Below are 18,887 nucleotides of genomic sequence, written 5' to 3' on the forward strand. Positions count from 1 at the left end.
GGACACTAAACGAAGATGATGATGATGATGATGATGAGAGAGCAGTGTATGCCATCAAAGTGACACTGGGGTAAAATATATGAAGCCCAGTATACCCATCATGACTATCCATCTGATAAGGGTACAGCAGACATATGCATCACAATCATGTGCGCGACATGGTGATCTCATATCAAGATAAACAGCACATGACCTTGCAGGTGGGACTCAGAATTTTCTTCAGGTCGAGTGACGTATCCCACTCAAAAGGTCTTGAATGAGTGTTGTTTAAGGATGATGAAGAAAACACCCATGTTTTCAAAGGAGAATTATCCAAACCCCAAAGAATTCCTCTTAACACATGACTATGATGCTCCCCCACTAGTTCTGCTCGTGATCAGAGATGCACATATCGTCAGCCACTAAGGGACATGCTCAACTGGTTATGGTCAAGCAACTGACAAGCAAATCTGTGGTATTGAGCAGAATATTTACTGTAGCCCATGTTTTATACCAAGACAGAACAATATTATCATTATAATTATTATTATTATTATTGCAACACAGAAGGAGAGTTCAGAATCCATTTTCTTCCCAAGTTGGAATTATTTCAGTTCATTGCGACTCGAATGTTGAAGTCGATAATTGGTTAAATATTCCTCTATCATGCGATACAGCCTAATATATATATACATACACATCATACGCCACTGCTCCTTGAACATGAAGAAATCGTATGACAAGATAACAGAAATATAACGAAAATATTCTGAGATATTTTAAAGCAAGAATCATCAGTAAAATTTGGAAAACATGAAAACTGAATAATAAATATGCTATAATAATAATAGTTAGGTAATGCCGTAGAACACAAAAAAAATTTTAGGTGTGTTTGGTTTTACAAATAGGCGATCCCGACAAAATACTTAAAAGGGAGTGTATATAACTCTATCTTTTATTTTGGATTTGTTTCTGTTATTAGATTTTTATTAGTAGAAATTGCTACAGAAGTGACTCAGGGTCCTGGAGTTTCGTGTCGGCTTTCATTCATGCATAATGTAGTAGTTAGACAAAGGGAAGTAATCGATGTAGACATGGGTGGCTGGAGAAACGAAGCAGAAGGCATTGAGAAAGAAAGACATGCAGAGAGGGAGGGGGAGAGAAAGGGAGAGAAGCAGGCAAAGAGAACGAGAGAGGAAGAGAGGGAGGGAAAGGGAGAGAAACAGGCAAAGAAAACGAGAGAGAAAGGGAGGGAGGGAAAGGGAGAGAAACAGGCAAAGAGAACGAGAGAGAAAGAAAGGGAATTAAAGATAGACTGACAGATAGAGAAAGAAATTTTCATTAAAAAAAAAGATATATCTTGTTGCAGGGAAAGTATTAGATCCTTATATTTTTTCCAAATTATTTCATGATACACAGAAAATATTCTAATTTCATTTTCAACGAGAATAAGAATTAAAATATGCACGCATACGGTCTCTCTCTCTCTCTCTGCTGACATATTTTTTTTTAACGCCATGCGTCTCTTAGAGATGGTTTCTCGAGACGAAAACCGTAGATTAGAAGGCTTTCAACTGTATTATATACGCTGTGAGCAGTATGATATACACACCACTAAAATATTCTAAGATACACACGTGCGCTTTCTACCCCCTCCCTCTCTCTCTCTCTCTAACACAAGCATGTGCCCTTCCTATATATTCCATTTCTTTTATTTTTGAGTCCTTCTTGTCTATCGAACCTTAGAAATAAAATGGAACAAAAAAAGAAAAAAGAAGAAAAACAGCAAGCTTCGACACGAATGCGCGCATGAATACACATTTTACAAATTTCTAATTCCGACCGCATTTTTTTCCTTACCACACACACACTCATTTTTCTTTTTTTTTTAATTCTTCCTCAGTATGTTTTATCCCTCCATCGATGCCAACGCCGCGCCGGAGCAGTGGCTCCATTCTACATATACATTCATACACAAATTTATTTAAACCAGACCTCATTAACATAGACCCATTCGCGCACTCATTCACGCACCGACCCCAACCACAGGTGACGTCGACATAGGCCGTCCGTGCAACGAGTTGTCTCCCTTAGAACAGTTCTCACATGATTAACATTATCATATACATTAATTATCTCCGTGTGTGTGTATGTGTATTAGATTTATACACGCATAATTACACACACACACATATATATATACGCACACAAACGTACATGCGGCATACATTAAATACAGAATATATAACACTGGTTTCGAGAGAAAGCGAGAGAGCAGCTTTCCACATGACTCGACCATCAATGAATGTGACGACATCGCTATGACGTCATCGTCCTTTCATCTATGCCGCCCCTACTATGAAAAATCCAGTCACAACTAACTCTAGCTATGACATTTTCCTTTCTCATTATGAATTAGCTTTTCAGATCTTATCTTCGTTTTTTTTAATTTAGTGAAAGGTAAATTCTATTTGAAGTGAATTAATCGTTTTTAAACGAGTCAGAAATGCTTGTAGTTGTTGAACCGTGATGCAGCACACCTTTGATCAAAAGGCATTCCAGCTGTGACCATCCCGTCTTTATCGACATAATCTAACCAAGATTACATTATTCAGCATATTCTTTTTTTTTTAAAAAAAAAAGACAGTAGGGCAGATTTGAGGGATATTTGGCTGTTATTTCTAGCAGGTTGGGCGACCAATTACGAAGAGATTCCATTGTTTGTTGGTCATGAAGATTAAATGGAAAGATAAATAAAGATTTCTGGGTTCACATTCTTGCACAGACACGTTGGAACGATCTGGAGAGGGTATTAATATCTAACCCCCGACTCCCCCCTATTTATATAACGGTAGGTGAAGAGAACGAGGAAAGAGAGAGAGAGTGAAAGAAAGGGAGAGAAAGAATAAGGCAGATAATATCCAGAGGCTTAGAAGGTGTCCGGATGAATTAATTTGTTACTATAATGTATGACAAATGGAAATAGATTAGACAGCAACTGTGAGATCATACTCCAGGGCAGCGTTTTGCCCTCCCCCCATGTGATACTGAACGCCTTCCTTGCAGCCTCATAAATCAGCCAGATAGCAACTGAAACGGGTAAGTAAACAAAGGCTGACACAGTTCAATGCCATCTTAAGCTGAGACTCAACTCATTCAGCCAGAATTTAAGAAGGAAATAACTACACTACGTCTTTTAGTGTCTTACGTCATATTAGTTTTGAAACAAACATATTATGTGTGAATGTGTATGTGTGTGAGAGAGAGAGAGAGAAAGAAGGAAAGAGAAATAGAGAGAGAGAGATACAGACAGACAGACAGATCATCACCATTTAACGTCTGTTTTTCCATGCTTGCAAGGGTTGGAAGTTGCTTCTTTGAGGCAGATTTTCACGGCCAGATATCTTTCCTGTTGCCAACCGACACGTGTTTCCAAGGAAGGCAACAATTTTCCCATGGCCAGACATGTTCCCACACAGTCCTGGAAATGAACGACACACTTTGTATGGCAGTGACACACATTTACAACTATTACGTGATGTCAAAACAAGGAGACACAGATACTTATATGCATATACAATTGGGCTTCTTTCAGTTTCCAGCAACTAGATCCATTTACAAGGCTTTGGTTGGCCCAGGGCTATAGTAGAGGACACTTGCCCAAGATGCCACGCAGTGGGACTGAACCCATATGTTACTGATATATATATATAGATATATCATCATCATCATCATCATCATTTAGCGTCCGTTTTCCATGCTAGCATGGGTTGGACCAATATATATTTTAAGATTTTGCTAAGGCATGGCAATACTAATAACCAGGTGTTAAAACACCACAAACATGCTTCAGAATAAGAAGCTCCAAGAAATTAGGTGATGCACAAACTCTCAGCTCTGAATGCACTGCATCCTACAGCAGAAACAACTGTAAGCTATTGAAGTTGATTATGTAATTACTGTTCCCTTATCCTTTATTTACTTTAATATATATATATATATTATATATATATATATATATTATTTTCAAACCAGACCAGTGTATTTTACCCTAGAAATACTTTTAGAAAATATAAATACTTATATATGTGTGTGTGTGTTTATATATAACATTTAGCATCTCGGCAATATAAAGCGTTGTCTTATAGACTGAATATGAAATCTGCATCTTAAAATTAATCAAAACTTTGTCAAATGTTGGTCTAGCTTTAATAGTAGTCTACTATATGACTTATAAACATACCTGAAAGATCATTGTAGCAAAATCTTACCGGTGTGTGTGTGTATGTTCATTTAATATCTATTTTAACATTCTAGCCTAGATTTGGATAGGGAGCTATTTGAGACAAAATTTCTTCTTGTTTTCAATCCTTATGCGTTTTTAAAATAAGGAATTATTTTTTATTCCAGAAGTCTTTGAAAGCAAAATGTCAACAACAGGGATTGCCAGTATCACTGCCACTTCATTCAACCAATGACAAGAGTGGAACATCAGTATTCACACACACACACCCTGGGTTTCCTTCAGTTTTCTGCCTACCAAATTCCCTTAGAAGGCATTGGTCAGCCTGGTGCTATAATAGAAGATATATATGGTACCATGTATTAAGATCGAACCTAAACCTGCGTGGATTAGAAGAAAACTTCTGAATCACGCATATATATATATGTGTATTTTATGGATCAGAGGCGGAAGGACAAAGTCCATGATTATTTTCAGAGCCTCAAAAACTGATGGAAGGAAAGTAATACTCGGACTGGAAACCTGGTCCGTATGCTTGCAGCAGAGTGATCTGTGAAAGGCACCAAGGACCGAACATATGGTGTTAAACTGGGTAACGAATCAACCCTAAATTTACAATATACAGAACTGGTAAAAAACATAACCTGAAAGTATCAGTCATGGATTATTGAAATGATACGTCAATATTTTGTCACTACATAAAGTGGTAAGGTGGCAGAATCATGAGCATAAAAAGCAGCGAGCTGGCAGAAACGTTAGCATGCTGGGCGAAATGCTTAGCGGTATTTCGTCTGTCTCTACGTTCTGAGTTCAAATTCCACCAAGGTCGACTTTGCCTTTCATCCTTTGGGGGTCGATTAAATAAGTACCAGTTAAGCACTGGGGTCGATATAATTGACTTAATCCCTTTGTCTGTCCTTGTTTGCCCCCTCTATGTTTAGCCCCTTGTGAGTAGTAAAGAAATAGGTATTTCGTCTGCCATTACGTTCTGAGTTCAAATTCCGCCGAGGTTGACTTTGCCTTTCATCCTTTTGGGGTTGATAAATTAAGTACTAGTTATGCACATATCATCATCACCATCATTGTTTAACGTCCACTTTCCATGATTGTATGGGTTGGATGATTTGACTGAGGTCTGGCGAACCAGATGGCTGCACCAGACTCCAATCCCTTTGTCTGTCCTTGTTTGTCCCCTCTGTGTTTAGCCCCTTGTGGGCAGTAAAGAAATAAGAATCATGAGCATGCTACAAAAAAATGCTTAGCAGCATTTCATCCATCTTTACATTCTGAGTTCAAATTCTGCCGAGGTTGACTTTGCCTTTCTTCCCTTTGAGGGTTTATAAAACAAGTACCAGTTGAGCACTGGGGTCAATGTAATTGACAAACCTCCTCTCCAAAATTGCAGGCCTTGAGCCAAAATTTGAAACCAATACATTGTGGCCACTCAGCACCAGAGTCGGTCCAAGCAGCCATTGATGGAAGGGTTTAGCAATGACTGCCCCATCCTTATTCCAGACAGTGTGTATCAAGGACTCTGTTAACCAATGTATTCCTATGTTTTTTTCAAGATTAAGGTATAATTTGAGGGTGATTTAAACACAATATCTAGCAGGGCTCCATTGTCAGCTTTGCCTATATTATGTATTAAAATAATGGAGGTAAGTGTAGAATCTGTCCAGGTTCAATCCCCCGACCACCACTCCTTCTCTCGACCTTTACTCTGACCTTTAACACTTATAGCCACCACTCTCTCTCTCTCTCTTACTATCACTCATCTTTATTTCTATACACCAATTGTTTCGACATACATCATTCTCACTTTCGGTACTATTTTTTTCTTTTTCTTTTTTTCCAGAGCCATCTCCATCTTATTACTCTCTCTGTCCTACATCACTCATGAAGAATTTAGAGGACATTTTAATATTGCCAAAGACAAGACAACTTCACAAGAACCAGTTCCATGACAAAATGTGCTCAGTACATAAAAGGCAGCGAGCTGGCAGAAACATTAGCACGCCGGGCAAAATGCTTAGTGGTACTTTGTTTGCCATTACGTTTGAGTTCAAATTCCAATGAGGTCTACTTTGCCTTTCATCCTTTCGGGGTTGATTAAATAAGTACCAGTTACACACTGGGGTTGATATAATTGACTTAATCCGTTTGTCTGTCTTTGTTTGTCCCCTTGTAGGTAGTAAAGAAATAGGTATTTCGTTTGCCGTTACGTTCTGAGTTCAAATTCCGCCGAGGTCAACTTTGCCTTTCATCCTTCTGGGGTCGATTAAATAAGTACCAGTTACGTACTGGGGTTGATCTAATCGACTGAATCCCATTGTCTGTCCTTGTTTGTCTCCTCTATGTTTAGCCCCTTGTGGGCAATAAAGAAATAAAATGTACCCTCTGTAAAGTTGTTGGTGTTAAGAAGATCATTGAGCTGTTGAAACCATACCAGAATGATATGTGCAAGATGTGGTCCCCCAACATCTTGTCAGGGATGGAGATGTTAGCAGTAACTTCAACCAAGAACTGACTTGGACCATAAAGATCTGTTCAACATAAGCCAGGATGGACAACAGATATAAGATGAAGATGATGAAATTAAAAGTGATGAGTAAAAATCTATATCAGATGAATAAGTTTACAAAATGTTTCCATCATCTCCAATGAGTTTAATATAAAACAAAAAGTCTGGAGAGATTTTGGGAGCGAGCTTATAGACCAGTGACAAAAATGGAAGGAAAAACTGGACGGCTTCTAATTCACCATTCTTAAGGAGAATACTCAACATCAAGTGGTTGCAAAGAGTGCAAAATGTCACAAATGAGGTGACAAGTGTTAACAGTATCATGATGAAATAAGATGCAGATGTTGGAACTTGATTGGATACGTCCTCAGATAGGATCGAGAAAATGGTTGTATGGTGACACCAAAGTGGGCAGCCTGAGAGGAAAAGAGCAGCAGGGTACTCTAAAACCACATGGCAAAAGGCCATTGACAAGGAAAGGAAATGAGAAGGGTGGAGAAGCTGGAATGAGACCTGAACTGTGGCAGAAAACAGAGCTGGTTGGAGAAAGATCATGTTGTACCTCATGGCACAGAGAGAACCAACATATAATTGGGTTAGTCTATTGAAGTGATGTACAAATGGTTATGACATTCAGGTTATGGACTACTAATCATAATGAGTCTACTCTCTGTTGCACTCAATCGAGCATGCTCCTTCAGAAATGGAATCTTCCTTTATTTCCTAATAACATTTTTGTACATGCACACCAATTTTATATATAACATACCAGACATGCACTAATTCTTTGGGGACAAAACAATGTTGTTTCTTTCAACATCGTTGCCCTCAATACAAATCAAACACTGAGCACTGGCTGGTATCACTATGTCCAATTTTTATCTCATACGAGTAACCTCCTACCAAATTCCATGCTAAGTACTTTGTCCAACCTTTACTCCTTGAACTCTCTTCAGACGTTAACCTCTAAGCCACACTAACAGGGCCCGCGAAAGCTAACAGGCCGGCACCACTCATCTACAATCCAAAATGTAAAAATTAAGAGAAAATTACTGGAAAAACCGCACAGCTGTGGCTAACCCTCATTGTTGAGTGGTAAGTAGCCAAAAAGATGATTCAAATCATCATAATCTTGATCATCATTTAATGTCTGTTTTCCATGCTGACATGGGTTGGATAGTTTGACCCAAGCTGGCAAGCAGAAGAGAGCTACATCAGGTTCCAGTTTGATTTGGCTTGGTTTCTACAGCTAGATGCTGGTCCTAATGCCAACCACTTTACAGTGGGTGAAGGGTGTTTTTTATGTGACATCGGCATGTAAAGAGATTTGCTCCAAGAAACTGAAAATATGTCTCAATTTTCTGTTGTGTTTGGGGAGAGTCATTTTCTTTTTGTGCCTTATAATGTAACACACTCACCAGTAAAATTCCCACTTATTTCTTATTTTTATTTTCCTAAAATTTTCATTGCGTCTTGCAACCTTTTCAGTAGTCTTGGCTCTGTCTGTTATGCAGTGTAAATAACAGACAGTGTCAAGACTATTGAAAAGGTTGCAAGAACAACAAAAATTTTAGGAAAATAAAAATAAGAAATAAGTGGAAATTTTACCGGTGAGTGTGTTACATTATAAGGCACAAAAAGAAAATGACTCTCCCCAGACACAACAGAACATGCTTCAACACACGAACTCATATAAAGAATCTTGCAAATCAAATCCCAAAACGAAATATTTCTCAATATATTAGCAAGAAACTGATACTTACTGAGCATAAATATGAATGGAACACTCATGAAGATGAGAGTAAGACACTGAAATTTGAACTTGGTTAAATGGTCCTCCAGGTAAAAGAAAAGCAAACCGTTCAAGATGGGACGACCATGAAAGTTCTTGCTGGGACTGAAACCAGTCATTCATTGACATCAGATTTGTCAGACGAGATTTTATGATAAATTTCCAACAGTTTTGGACGGAATTGAAGGCAATCAGTGACCTTTTCATCTCTTCAGCTGAAAAAGGAAAAAAATTAAGGTTATAAAATAGAAAGGTGGCACGTAAAAAGCACTCACTACACTCACGGAGTGGTTGGCGTTAGGAAGGGCATCCAGCCGTAGAAACACTGCCAGATCTGACTGGGCCTGATGAAGCCTTCCGGCTTCACAGACCCCAGTTGAACCGTCCAACCCATGCTAGCATGGAAAGCGGACGCTAAATGATGATGAAAGGAAGGAAAATCTGGAAGGAATGGCTTACTTGTTACTGACAGTGGTTGGAACACATTTTATCATCGCCGTTATCATTGTTTAAAGTCCACTTTTCCTCATTTGCATGGGTCAGAGTTCACTGAGGCAGATTTTACTATGGCTAGATGCCTTTCCTGTTGCCAACCCTTACTCTTTCCAAGCAAGGCAACATTTCCCCATAAGAAGACATGTTTCTGCAGAATGTTGGAAATGAATGACACTCATTTACAACAATCAATGTCAAAACAAGGACACACAGACACACACACACATAGCAAGCTTTTTTCAGTTTCATGAGGTTTTGGTGGTTCAGACTATTGTAAAAGACACTTGTCTAAGGTGCCACACAGTGGGACTGAACCCGAAACCACATGGTTGGAAAGCAAACTTCTTAACCACACAACCACATCCATATTTACTTTAATCGAGGCTGACTTAAGGCTACACACCAAAAAACAATTGCCAAGTAACTTCACAACAACCCCTTACTTAATACATTTAAAAACACAGATGTAATACTGGCTTCAAATTTTGGCACAATGCCAGCAATTTCAGAGAGAGGATAAATTGATTACATCAGCCCCAGTACTCAACTGGTACTTATTTTATTGATCCCCCCACAAAAAAAAAAGGATGAAAGGCAAACTTGACCTCACCGGATATTGAATTCAGGACATAAAAATGGATGAAATGTCATTAACCATTTTCCCCAATGTGCTAACGAATCTGCCAGCTTGCCGTCTTGCACAGCTGTAGTATTTAAAAGATGATTCATTTCTGAAGATGAGGTTAATCGTCCCCCCCACCCCAAAATAAAATAACACAATCATAATTGTATTAGACATATAAATGATAATGATGATGATGATAATTATCAAGGCATTCTTACTAGATATGGATTCTGTGAGAGCAAGAACCTGCTGGTGAAGTGGCATCATGTTTAGTAATGTTTCCGGATCAAAACTGACCGCCCCACATGGAACTAAGTAACTCACAGAAGACTCTGTCTCACAGTTTGAATCACAGCAATGCAAGAATACAAGAAATTTTGATGTTGGTTTCACTCCAATCTTTGGTAAGGTGTCTAAGGTACATGTAATGGTTTCGGTACCAGAGAAATGTTTTACATCAGTTTTATCACTAGTGGTGGTGGTCATTGTAGGAGATCTCTTTCCTGTTGTGTGCAAGTGATTCAACAGACAGTTGCCAGAAGCCGAGATGTTGTTATGTTCTTGATCTGACATAACCAACAGGGAGACATTCCGGAACTTTCTATAAAAAAAAAATTAACACAAAAGTAAATAAAATAAACAAAAAAGGTCATTAAATAATGGTTTATAATTTAGGCATGAGGTCAGTATTTTGAGGGCATATTGAGTACTTAATTTGAGTACATTATTTGCATTATTTACTACTAACCCCACGATTCTGAGTTCAATTCCAGGCAGTGACCAGAATAATAATAATAATAATAATAATAACATCGAAAAAATACCTTAGGAATGAGAACCCAGGTTCGAAATTACCCCAAGACACCTGATGAAGGCTGGAAGGTATATCAGCCGAAACGTGTTAACAACAAACAAGATGAGGACAAATATCTGTCAAATGTCAATAATGTACATAATTCCTCATCTCTTAAATATAGAACTGTGTTAATTTGAATATTTTGTTATCAATGCTAGAAGGATGAAAGCCAAAGCTGAGTTGAGCGGGATTTAAAGTAAGATTTTCAAGTGCTGGAACTAATACCACAAGGCATCTTAGCTAATCCTCCAACAATTTTGCCCATACATACATACATATACCCGTGCCATGTAAAAAGCACCTGTGTTGGCACTGCGTAAAAGCACCTCTGCTGGTACCATGTAAAAAGTACCTACGCAGTACCTCATATGAAGCACCTATGCCAGCACCAGTTATGAAGCACCCATGCTGGTGTCAAAAGAAGCACCTGCGTTGGTACCCTGTTAAAAGCACCCACTACACTCTGTAAAGGAAAGGACATCGAGCCATAGAAAACCATGCCAAAACGGATGACTGGAGCTCTGGCGTGCCACCTCTTGGTCAAACCGTCCAGCCCATGCCTGCATGGAGAACGGCCATTTAATGATGATGATGATGATGATGATATGTACATATACACACACATATATAATACTGGTCAAACACATATTGTGTTGGACATATCTAATGAGGTTGCAATGTAACTTGCAAGACAGAAAAGAACAGAAAGAAGAACGGGAAAAAAGCAGCCATTCCAAGATCTGGATCCAGCGGAGTTAAATGGATTAAAGATGGACATTTTTAAGGCTGTTCTTTCAAACAGGGCATCTGGTATTTTTTTTCCTAAAAGCTAGGTGATGACCAATACTAGATAAAATATTAGTTATAAGAGTGTGTGGGTTACTGATGGTCTTTTGTTGTTTAATCTTAAATAAACTTACAACCAAAAGCACTCCATCCAAGACCATTGCTGTCTTTCAGTGGAGCTAGGACTGTTGTCAGCGACCTTCCTTCATTAGCATGAGGTGAAATCTGAATGAGATTTAGCTGCTATTTCTACGAATTAAGTGGCTGCATAGAGACTGCCTTGGCATCTTCTTACAGCTGATGCTGAAGTTGTGTGGTATTTTATCTTCTAGAGATGAATCATAATCACTTCTTCTAGGCCATGGAACACCAAATATCATCATCATCATCATCATCATCGTTTAACGTCCGCTTTCCATGCTAGCATGGGTTGGACGGTTCAACTGGGGCCTGGGAAGCCCGAAGGCTGCACCAGGCCAGTCAGATCTGGCAGTGTTTCTACAGCTGGATGCCCTTCCTAATGCCAACCACTCCGTGAGTGTAGTGGGTTCTTTTTATGTGCCATCGACACAGGTGCCAGACGAGGCTGGCGAACGGCCACGCTCGGATGGTGTTTTTTATGTGCCACCGATACAGGTGCCAGATGAGGCTGGGGAACGGCCACGCTCGGATGGTGTTTTTTTTTTGTGCCATGGACACAAATATGAGGTTAAAAAATGAAAAAAAAAAGGAATATTCCTACCTAGAAACTGTAGGTTTAAAATCCACACCAACGACCCACTGCTCTCCAACGATTTTCTGCCAAGCATCAACAATTTCAACATCCAGTTCTGCAGGTTTGGTTCTCTTTGTTTCAACTACTCTTGGGGATCCTTTGATGAAGGTCATCATTCTAAACTGACAGAAAGACAATACAGTTATGTATATTAACAACACCAGTCAGATTTTCTACAGCTGGATGCTTTTCCTGTCACCTACCCTCACCTGTTACCAAGCAGCATAATATTTCCCCATGGACAGACATCATCATCATCATCGTTTAACGTCCGTTCTCCATGCTGGCATGGGTTGGACGGTTTGACCGGGGATCTGGGAAGCCAGAAGGCTGCATCAGGCCCAGTCTGATCTGGCAGTGTTTCTACGGCTGGATGCCCTTCCTAACGCCAACCACTCCGTGAGTGTAGTGGGTGCTTTTTACGTGCCACCCGCACAGGTGCCAGATGGAGCTGGCAAACGGACACGATCGGATTGGTGCATTTTACGTGCCAGACATGTTTATGCAAAATATTGGTGACATTCTTTTATCATTTATCTTTTATTTGTTTCAGTCATTAGGCTCTGGCCATGCTGGGGCACTGCCTCAAAGAATTTTTAGCTGAACAAATCAACCCCCTGGTACTTATTCTATTGGTCACTTTTATTAAACCACTAAGTTACAGGGACATAAACACACCGACACCAGTTACAGGTTTCTTTCAGTTTCTGTCTACCAAATCCATTCACAAGGCTTTGGTCAGCTTGAGGCTATAATAGAAGATACTTGCCCAAGGTGCCATGCAGTGGGACTGAACCTTGAACCATGTGGTTAGTGAGCTAAAGTTCCATAGTTCAAAGGATGTGTGAAGACCAGTGAAATGGAAAGATACTTCATTTGCAAAACCAAGTTAGGATTGGCAGCAACAAGAACATTCAGCCATAGAAAATCTGCCACAATAAGTTATGTCTATAGGCGTAGGAGTGGCTGTGTGGTAAGTAGCTTGCTTAACAACCACATGGTTCCGGGTTCAGTCCCACTGTGTGGAACCTTGGGCAAGTGTCTTCTTCTATAGCCTCGGGCCGACCAAAGCCTTGTGAGTGGATTTGATAGATGGAAACTGAAAGAAGCCCGTCGTATATATGTATATATATATATATGTGTGTGTGTTTGTGTGTCTGTGTTTGTACCCCCAACATCACTTGACAACTGATGCTGGTGTGTTTACATCCCCGTAACTTAGCTGTTCGGCAAAAGAGACCGATAGAATAAGTACTAGGCTTGCAAAGAATAAGTCCTAGAGTCGATTTGTCCGACTAAAAGGTGGTGCTCCCGCATGGCCACAGTCAAATGACTGAAACAAGTAAAAGATTAAAAAGAGAGTGAAGAGAATGTTGTTCATTAACAGGACGTAATGCAGTGTTTGTGTTTCCTTGCGTCTGTCGCTACGTTCTGAGTTCAAATTCCGCCGAGGTCGACTTTCATCCTTTCAGGGGGTTGATTAAATAAGTACCAGTTACGCACTGGGGTCGATATAATCAACTTAATCTGTTTGTCTGTCCTTGCTTGTCCCTTCTGTGTGTAGCCCCTTGTGGGCAGTAAAGAAATGACATATTGAATACATTTCGTTTTTGGATTTGGTTTGCAAGATTCTTTATATGAGTTTGTGTGTTGAAGCATGTTCTGTTGTGTTTGGGGAGAGTCATTTTCTTTTTGTGCCTTATAATGTAACACACTCACCTGTAAAATTTCCACTTTTTTTCTTATTTTTATTTTCCTAAAATTTTCATTGCGTCAAGACTATTGAAAACGTTGCAAGACGCAACGAAAATTTTAGGAAAATAAAAATAAGAAATAAGTGGAAATTTTACCGGTGAGTGTGTTAAATTATAAGGCACAAAAAGAAAATGACTCTCCCCAGACACAACAGAATATTGAATACAATTACTGTATTTTGGTGCTGCTATATTACCCCATTGAAGAATGCTTTCAAGAGCCCTTTGCGTGATGATATTGGTAACTAATCTATACTTACAGGATTCCCAGAATCTGGAGAGAGTAGACTTCTGCTGCCTTCACTATTCAACAAGTGACATATGTCTGATATAAATTGATTTTGTGCATCAATGAGCCTGTTTTTCTCTTCAAGTGTCAAAACATCTTGCTGGAAATATATATCAAAAGGAAAACATTAGTTGAAATTTGGTTAAAAACTGACATTTCATTGTATCTAATAAAAAAAAAAACAGGTGTGAGAGAGAGAGAGCAGGGGGGAAGGAGAACAGTTGGAAGTTAAAAGAGAACATATAGTGCAGTCATGGGTCAACAACCTTATCCGAGATTTCGGTTGCACGAGGCATGACTCATCAGGCTATCCACCATGCTATTAAAGGAAATCAAGGCAAATTTTCGTTAAGCACACCATTCAGAAAATCCTATGGTGTGTGAAAGTATATTAGGTGGGTTTCCATTGGGTGTGGTCTAGGATATATCCGGTTTATAATATGAAAGGACCTAATTTGTTTTTTGCTTTTTTTTGTTATTGGGTTGACCTTGAGCAAAAAGGCTGTGCCCGTGACTTTTTGCGGGTTCCTGGAGATTTTTTGAGATCAGTGCAGTAAATGTCCCTCCTGAACGGCTGCAAGTTAGTAGTTGCAGGTAAAACGTACAATTATCGGTAATGAGGGTCTGAGACATTTTCGCACAGGTGTTTTGGCATCGATGATACGATGCTAATTTACTTGACATAACATGTTTTAATGTTTCTTTTGTCTTTTCTCTCATTCTCTGTTTCTGTGTGGGAATATATTCCTCTTTACGCATGAGATGGAAAGTGTTTATTTCAATCTCGTTCAATTAACCCTTTAGTATTTAAACCGGCCATATCCGGCCAAAATAGCTAATCTGTTTTATGTTCAAACTGACCAGATCCAGGCTCTCACACCTACCCTACAATGTTATTCTACATTAAGTAATTACACCATCAAGATCTTGAAGATATGAGATAATGCATGATTAATTCAAATAAATGGGAATCAATAAGCATTATGTTTGATAGAATAATCTGAACACTAAAGGGTTAATTCATGGTTACTGGGAATAATAATAATAATAATAATAATAATTGTGTACAGTGCTCAGGTGGTCCATGTGTGTACATGAGGGAGAGAGGGAGAGGGAAGGGTGTTGCCTCCAGTGCCAAAAAGTATCGTTGCCAAAACACGCTGAATGCCCAGTTAGCTGTGTCGAGTTTATCAGTATCCAAACAGTTATGCCCAATAGTCGTCTCATTCCGAGTTAACGAGAACAAGTGAATTAGGAGTGCCTGAGTGGGAGTATAAGGAAGTGATCAAAGTTCAGCCAGCTTTGAGGAAAAGATTATTGTAGTAGTGAATGAAAAAATGAAATATCACTGAGTGAAATGCCTCAAGTATAAAATTAAAAGTGGTGTCACGAACTATATAAAAACAATACTTGCTTGTATTTGCTGTAAGAGAACCTCACCAACAGCAGGTGGACAAAAATCTCCATCATTAAACGCTGTATTTTCATCCTGTACAAGTTTCTGGAAATAACACAAAAAAATGTTGAAAGGAAGATAAAAGAAAAAAAGAAAATTATACTATTCTGCTTTGGTTTATATATGAGGGGGGGGGTTAAGTTCCTGGTTTTGGGTAAAAGAAAATACAGGAGCATCAGTTGATTATGATTTTATTCAACATATTCCCCTCTCAGATTGACACACCTATTGCAGCAGCCCTCTTTTACTCTTTTACTTGTTTCAGTCATTTGACTGTGGCCATGCTGGAGCACCGCCTTTAGTCGAGCAAATCAACCCCAGGACTTATTCTTTGTAATCCTAGTACTTATTCAATCGGTCTCTTTTGCCGAACCGCTAAGTTACGGGGACGTAAACATACCAGCATCAGTTGTCAAGCGATGTCGGGGGGAGGGAACAAACACAGACACACAAACATATACACACACACACACATACATATATATATATATATATATATACATATATATGACGGGCTTCTTTCAGTTTCCGTCTACCAAATCCACTCACAAGGCTTTGGTCGGCCCGAGGCTATAGTAGAAGACACTTGCCCAAGGTGCCACGCAGTGGGACTGAACCCGGAACTATGTGGTTTGTGAGCAAGCTACTTACCACACAGCCACTCCTACGCCCTGTAAAAGAACTCAGAATGTTGGGCCTTCAACCAGGCCTTTCACAATACCCTTAAAACCAGTAATTTTTCAGCACCCACTCATATGTAATCCTTTAAACTTACACCATCTTAAAACTATGGAATCCTTGTTTGTTATGGGGGTTTGGTTCCCAAAAATCATGAAGCAAAATTAATCATCTCTACACACTTTGTAACTGGAACAAAATGGTAGATTCATTGACACCAAATTTGCAGCCCATAACAGCACGGCTTCAGCCATCACATACATATATATATATATATATATATATATATATACCCATGCCAACCCCCTTTGCTTGTGAAGACATGTTGGGGCAAGCGAAATCGAAATCGAATTGAACCAGCCAGGATCCCTGGTCTGGTGGTACGTAAAAAGCACTATCCAACTCGTGGCCGATGCCAGCACCGCCTCGACTGGCTTCCGTGCCGGTGGCACATAAAATACACCAATCCGACCGTGGCCGTTGCCAGCTTCGCCTGGCACCTGTGCAGGTGGCACGTAAAAAGCACCCACTACACTCTCGGAGTGGTTGGCGTTAGGAAGGGCATCCAGCTGTAGAAACATTGCCAGATAAGACTGGAGCCTGGTGCAGCCTTCTGGCTTCCCAGATCCCCGGTCGAACCGTCCAGCCCATGCTAGCATGGAGAACGGACGTTAAATGATGATGATGATATATATATATATATATATATGTACACACACACACACATATATATGCATATATATATATATATATAATAATTATTATTTGAGGGAATAAAATCCAAACTTACAATATATATATTTGGCGTTAGGAAAGGCATCCAGCTGTAGAAACTTTGCCAAATCAGATTGGAGCCTGGTGCAGCCAACTGGCTTACCAGCCCTCAGTCAAACTGTCCAACCCATGCCAGCATGGAAAGCAGACAGACAGATAGATATACAAGACATCAAAAATAAGAATGGAGTCATTATACATCCTCAAAAATATGTTTATTACTGTATCATATACACTACATTCGCTTTAAATCTGTCCGGCACGTGTTTCTACTGCATGGATATCCTAAGATGTGGCATTCAGTTACATCCTGTTGGTTCAATTGCATTATAAGTTCAACCAGGGTGTATATATCCATACAGCTTTATTGAAGGTGTTACCACTACAAATTTTTGTATGTATGTATGTATGAATATATACTCTTTTACTTGTTTCAGCCATTTGACTGCGGCCATGCTGGAGCACCGTCTTTAGTCGAGCAAATCGACCCCAGGACTTATTCTTTTGTAAGTCCAGTACTTATTCTATCGGTTGCTTTTGCCGAACCGCTAAGTTACAGAGACGTAAACACACCACCATCAGTTGTCAAGCGATGTTGTGGGGACAAACACAGACACACAAACATACACATATCTACGATGGGCTTCTTTCAGTTTCTGTCTACCAAATCCACTCACAAGGCCTTGGTCGGCCTGAGGCTATGGTAGAAGACACTTGCCCAAGGTGCTACACAGTCGGAATGAACCCGGAACTATGTGGTTGGTAAGCAAGTTACTTACCACACAGCCACTCCTGCGCCTATGTATATAGATATATACATCATCATCATCGTCGTTTAACATCCATTTTCCATGCTGGCATGGGTTGGATGATTTGACAGGAGCTGGCCAGTTGAAAAGCTGCCCAGGCTACATGACTGTTTTGGCATGGTTTCTGTGGCTGAATGCCCTTCCCAATACCAACCACTTTACAGAGTATACTGGATGCTTTTATGCAGCACGAGCATGGCTGCATTTACTTGGCTCTACCCACTTAATCTTTGGCCAGAACCTAATAGTAAATCCCTGAACTCATGCAGTCACCAGATCTGTCCGGAGTGACAACCCTAAAGTAAAAGGGGCCCACACAAGTTGTCCTTCTGCTCACATGACCTCCTTCACTCCTGTCCTTTCAGCAAGGCTTCTCAGCAATTCGCGTGACATGACTGACCCTACACTTCTTCACCACTCCCTCAGCCCCTCAAAAAAGAAAAGAACAGGAAGAAAATAAAAAGGGGGAGTCTTACCATTAAGTCAGCATTACCATATTGAAAGTGATGGCATTCCAAATCAGTAAGCAGCCAGAATTTAACCAACTCTGACCCCTCTGTTTCCTCATTGCTATGAAGACCCAGAAACAATAGCTGCTGTGTTCCACACTGAAGAAAATCCTGCACAAAAATCTTGTTAACATCTTTGATAACAAATTTTACCTGAAAAGTTGAGTAATGAAATATATCAGGTATAATAAAATGACTCCATGAAATATATAGTAATTCTAATAAAAATAACTACTAAAGCAAGTGCTTGTTTCTGTAGTCAGTTTTGTCGGAGATAAGGAGTTAAATCTAACGAAAAGTCACTAGAGACGATACCAGTGTTAATGTAAGTAAAATTCTATGAGAATTTTAAAGTTGTTTGTTCAGGTATGCAGAATAGAAAATCAGATGCTAATTGGATACATGGTTTAATTAGTTACAGAAGTTCTGATGAATCAATCAGCTCACACACTTAGCAACTACACTTTCCCATATTCACACCAACATATTACATATCTATATCTATATATATATATATAATATCAATATATATATATTTATATCTTT

General features: G+C 39.4%; 1 protein-coding gene across 3 annotated transcripts in view; it reads right to left on the reverse strand.

Annotated features, from left to right (window-relative positions):
• LOC115218231 overlaps positions 1–18,887 on the reverse strand; it is a 54,704-nt gene that overhangs the window by 22,949 nt on the left and 12,868 nt on the right. For 2 of the 3 annotated variants that reach the window (XM_029787953.2, XM_036508431.1), the window contains exons 2-7: positions 18,309–18,494; positions 15,530–15,616; positions 14,087–14,215; positions 12,040–12,194; positions 9,874–10,256; positions 8,507–8,750 (exon numbers count right to left, since the gene is read on the reverse strand). In XM_029787953.2, the coding sequence (XP_029643813.1) occupies positions 8,507–8,750; positions 9,874–10,256; positions 12,040–12,194; positions 14,087–14,215; positions 15,530–15,616; positions 18,309–18,494 (1,184 nt within the window). Of the gene's footprint in view, positions 1–3,341; positions 3,461–8,506; positions 8,751–9,873; positions 10,257–12,039; positions 12,195–14,086; positions 14,216–15,529; positions 15,617–18,308; positions 18,495–18,887 lie in introns of those variants that run through there. The other variant, XM_029787954.2, reaches the window with a different exon arrangement.

Source organism: Octopus sinensis, linkage group LG13 (genome assembly GCF_006345805.1).
Source record: "Octopus sinensis linkage group LG13, ASM634580v1, whole genome shotgun sequence".
Lineage (NCBI taxonomy): Eukaryota > Metazoa > Mollusca > Cephalopoda > Octopoda > Octopodidae > Octopus > Octopus sinensis.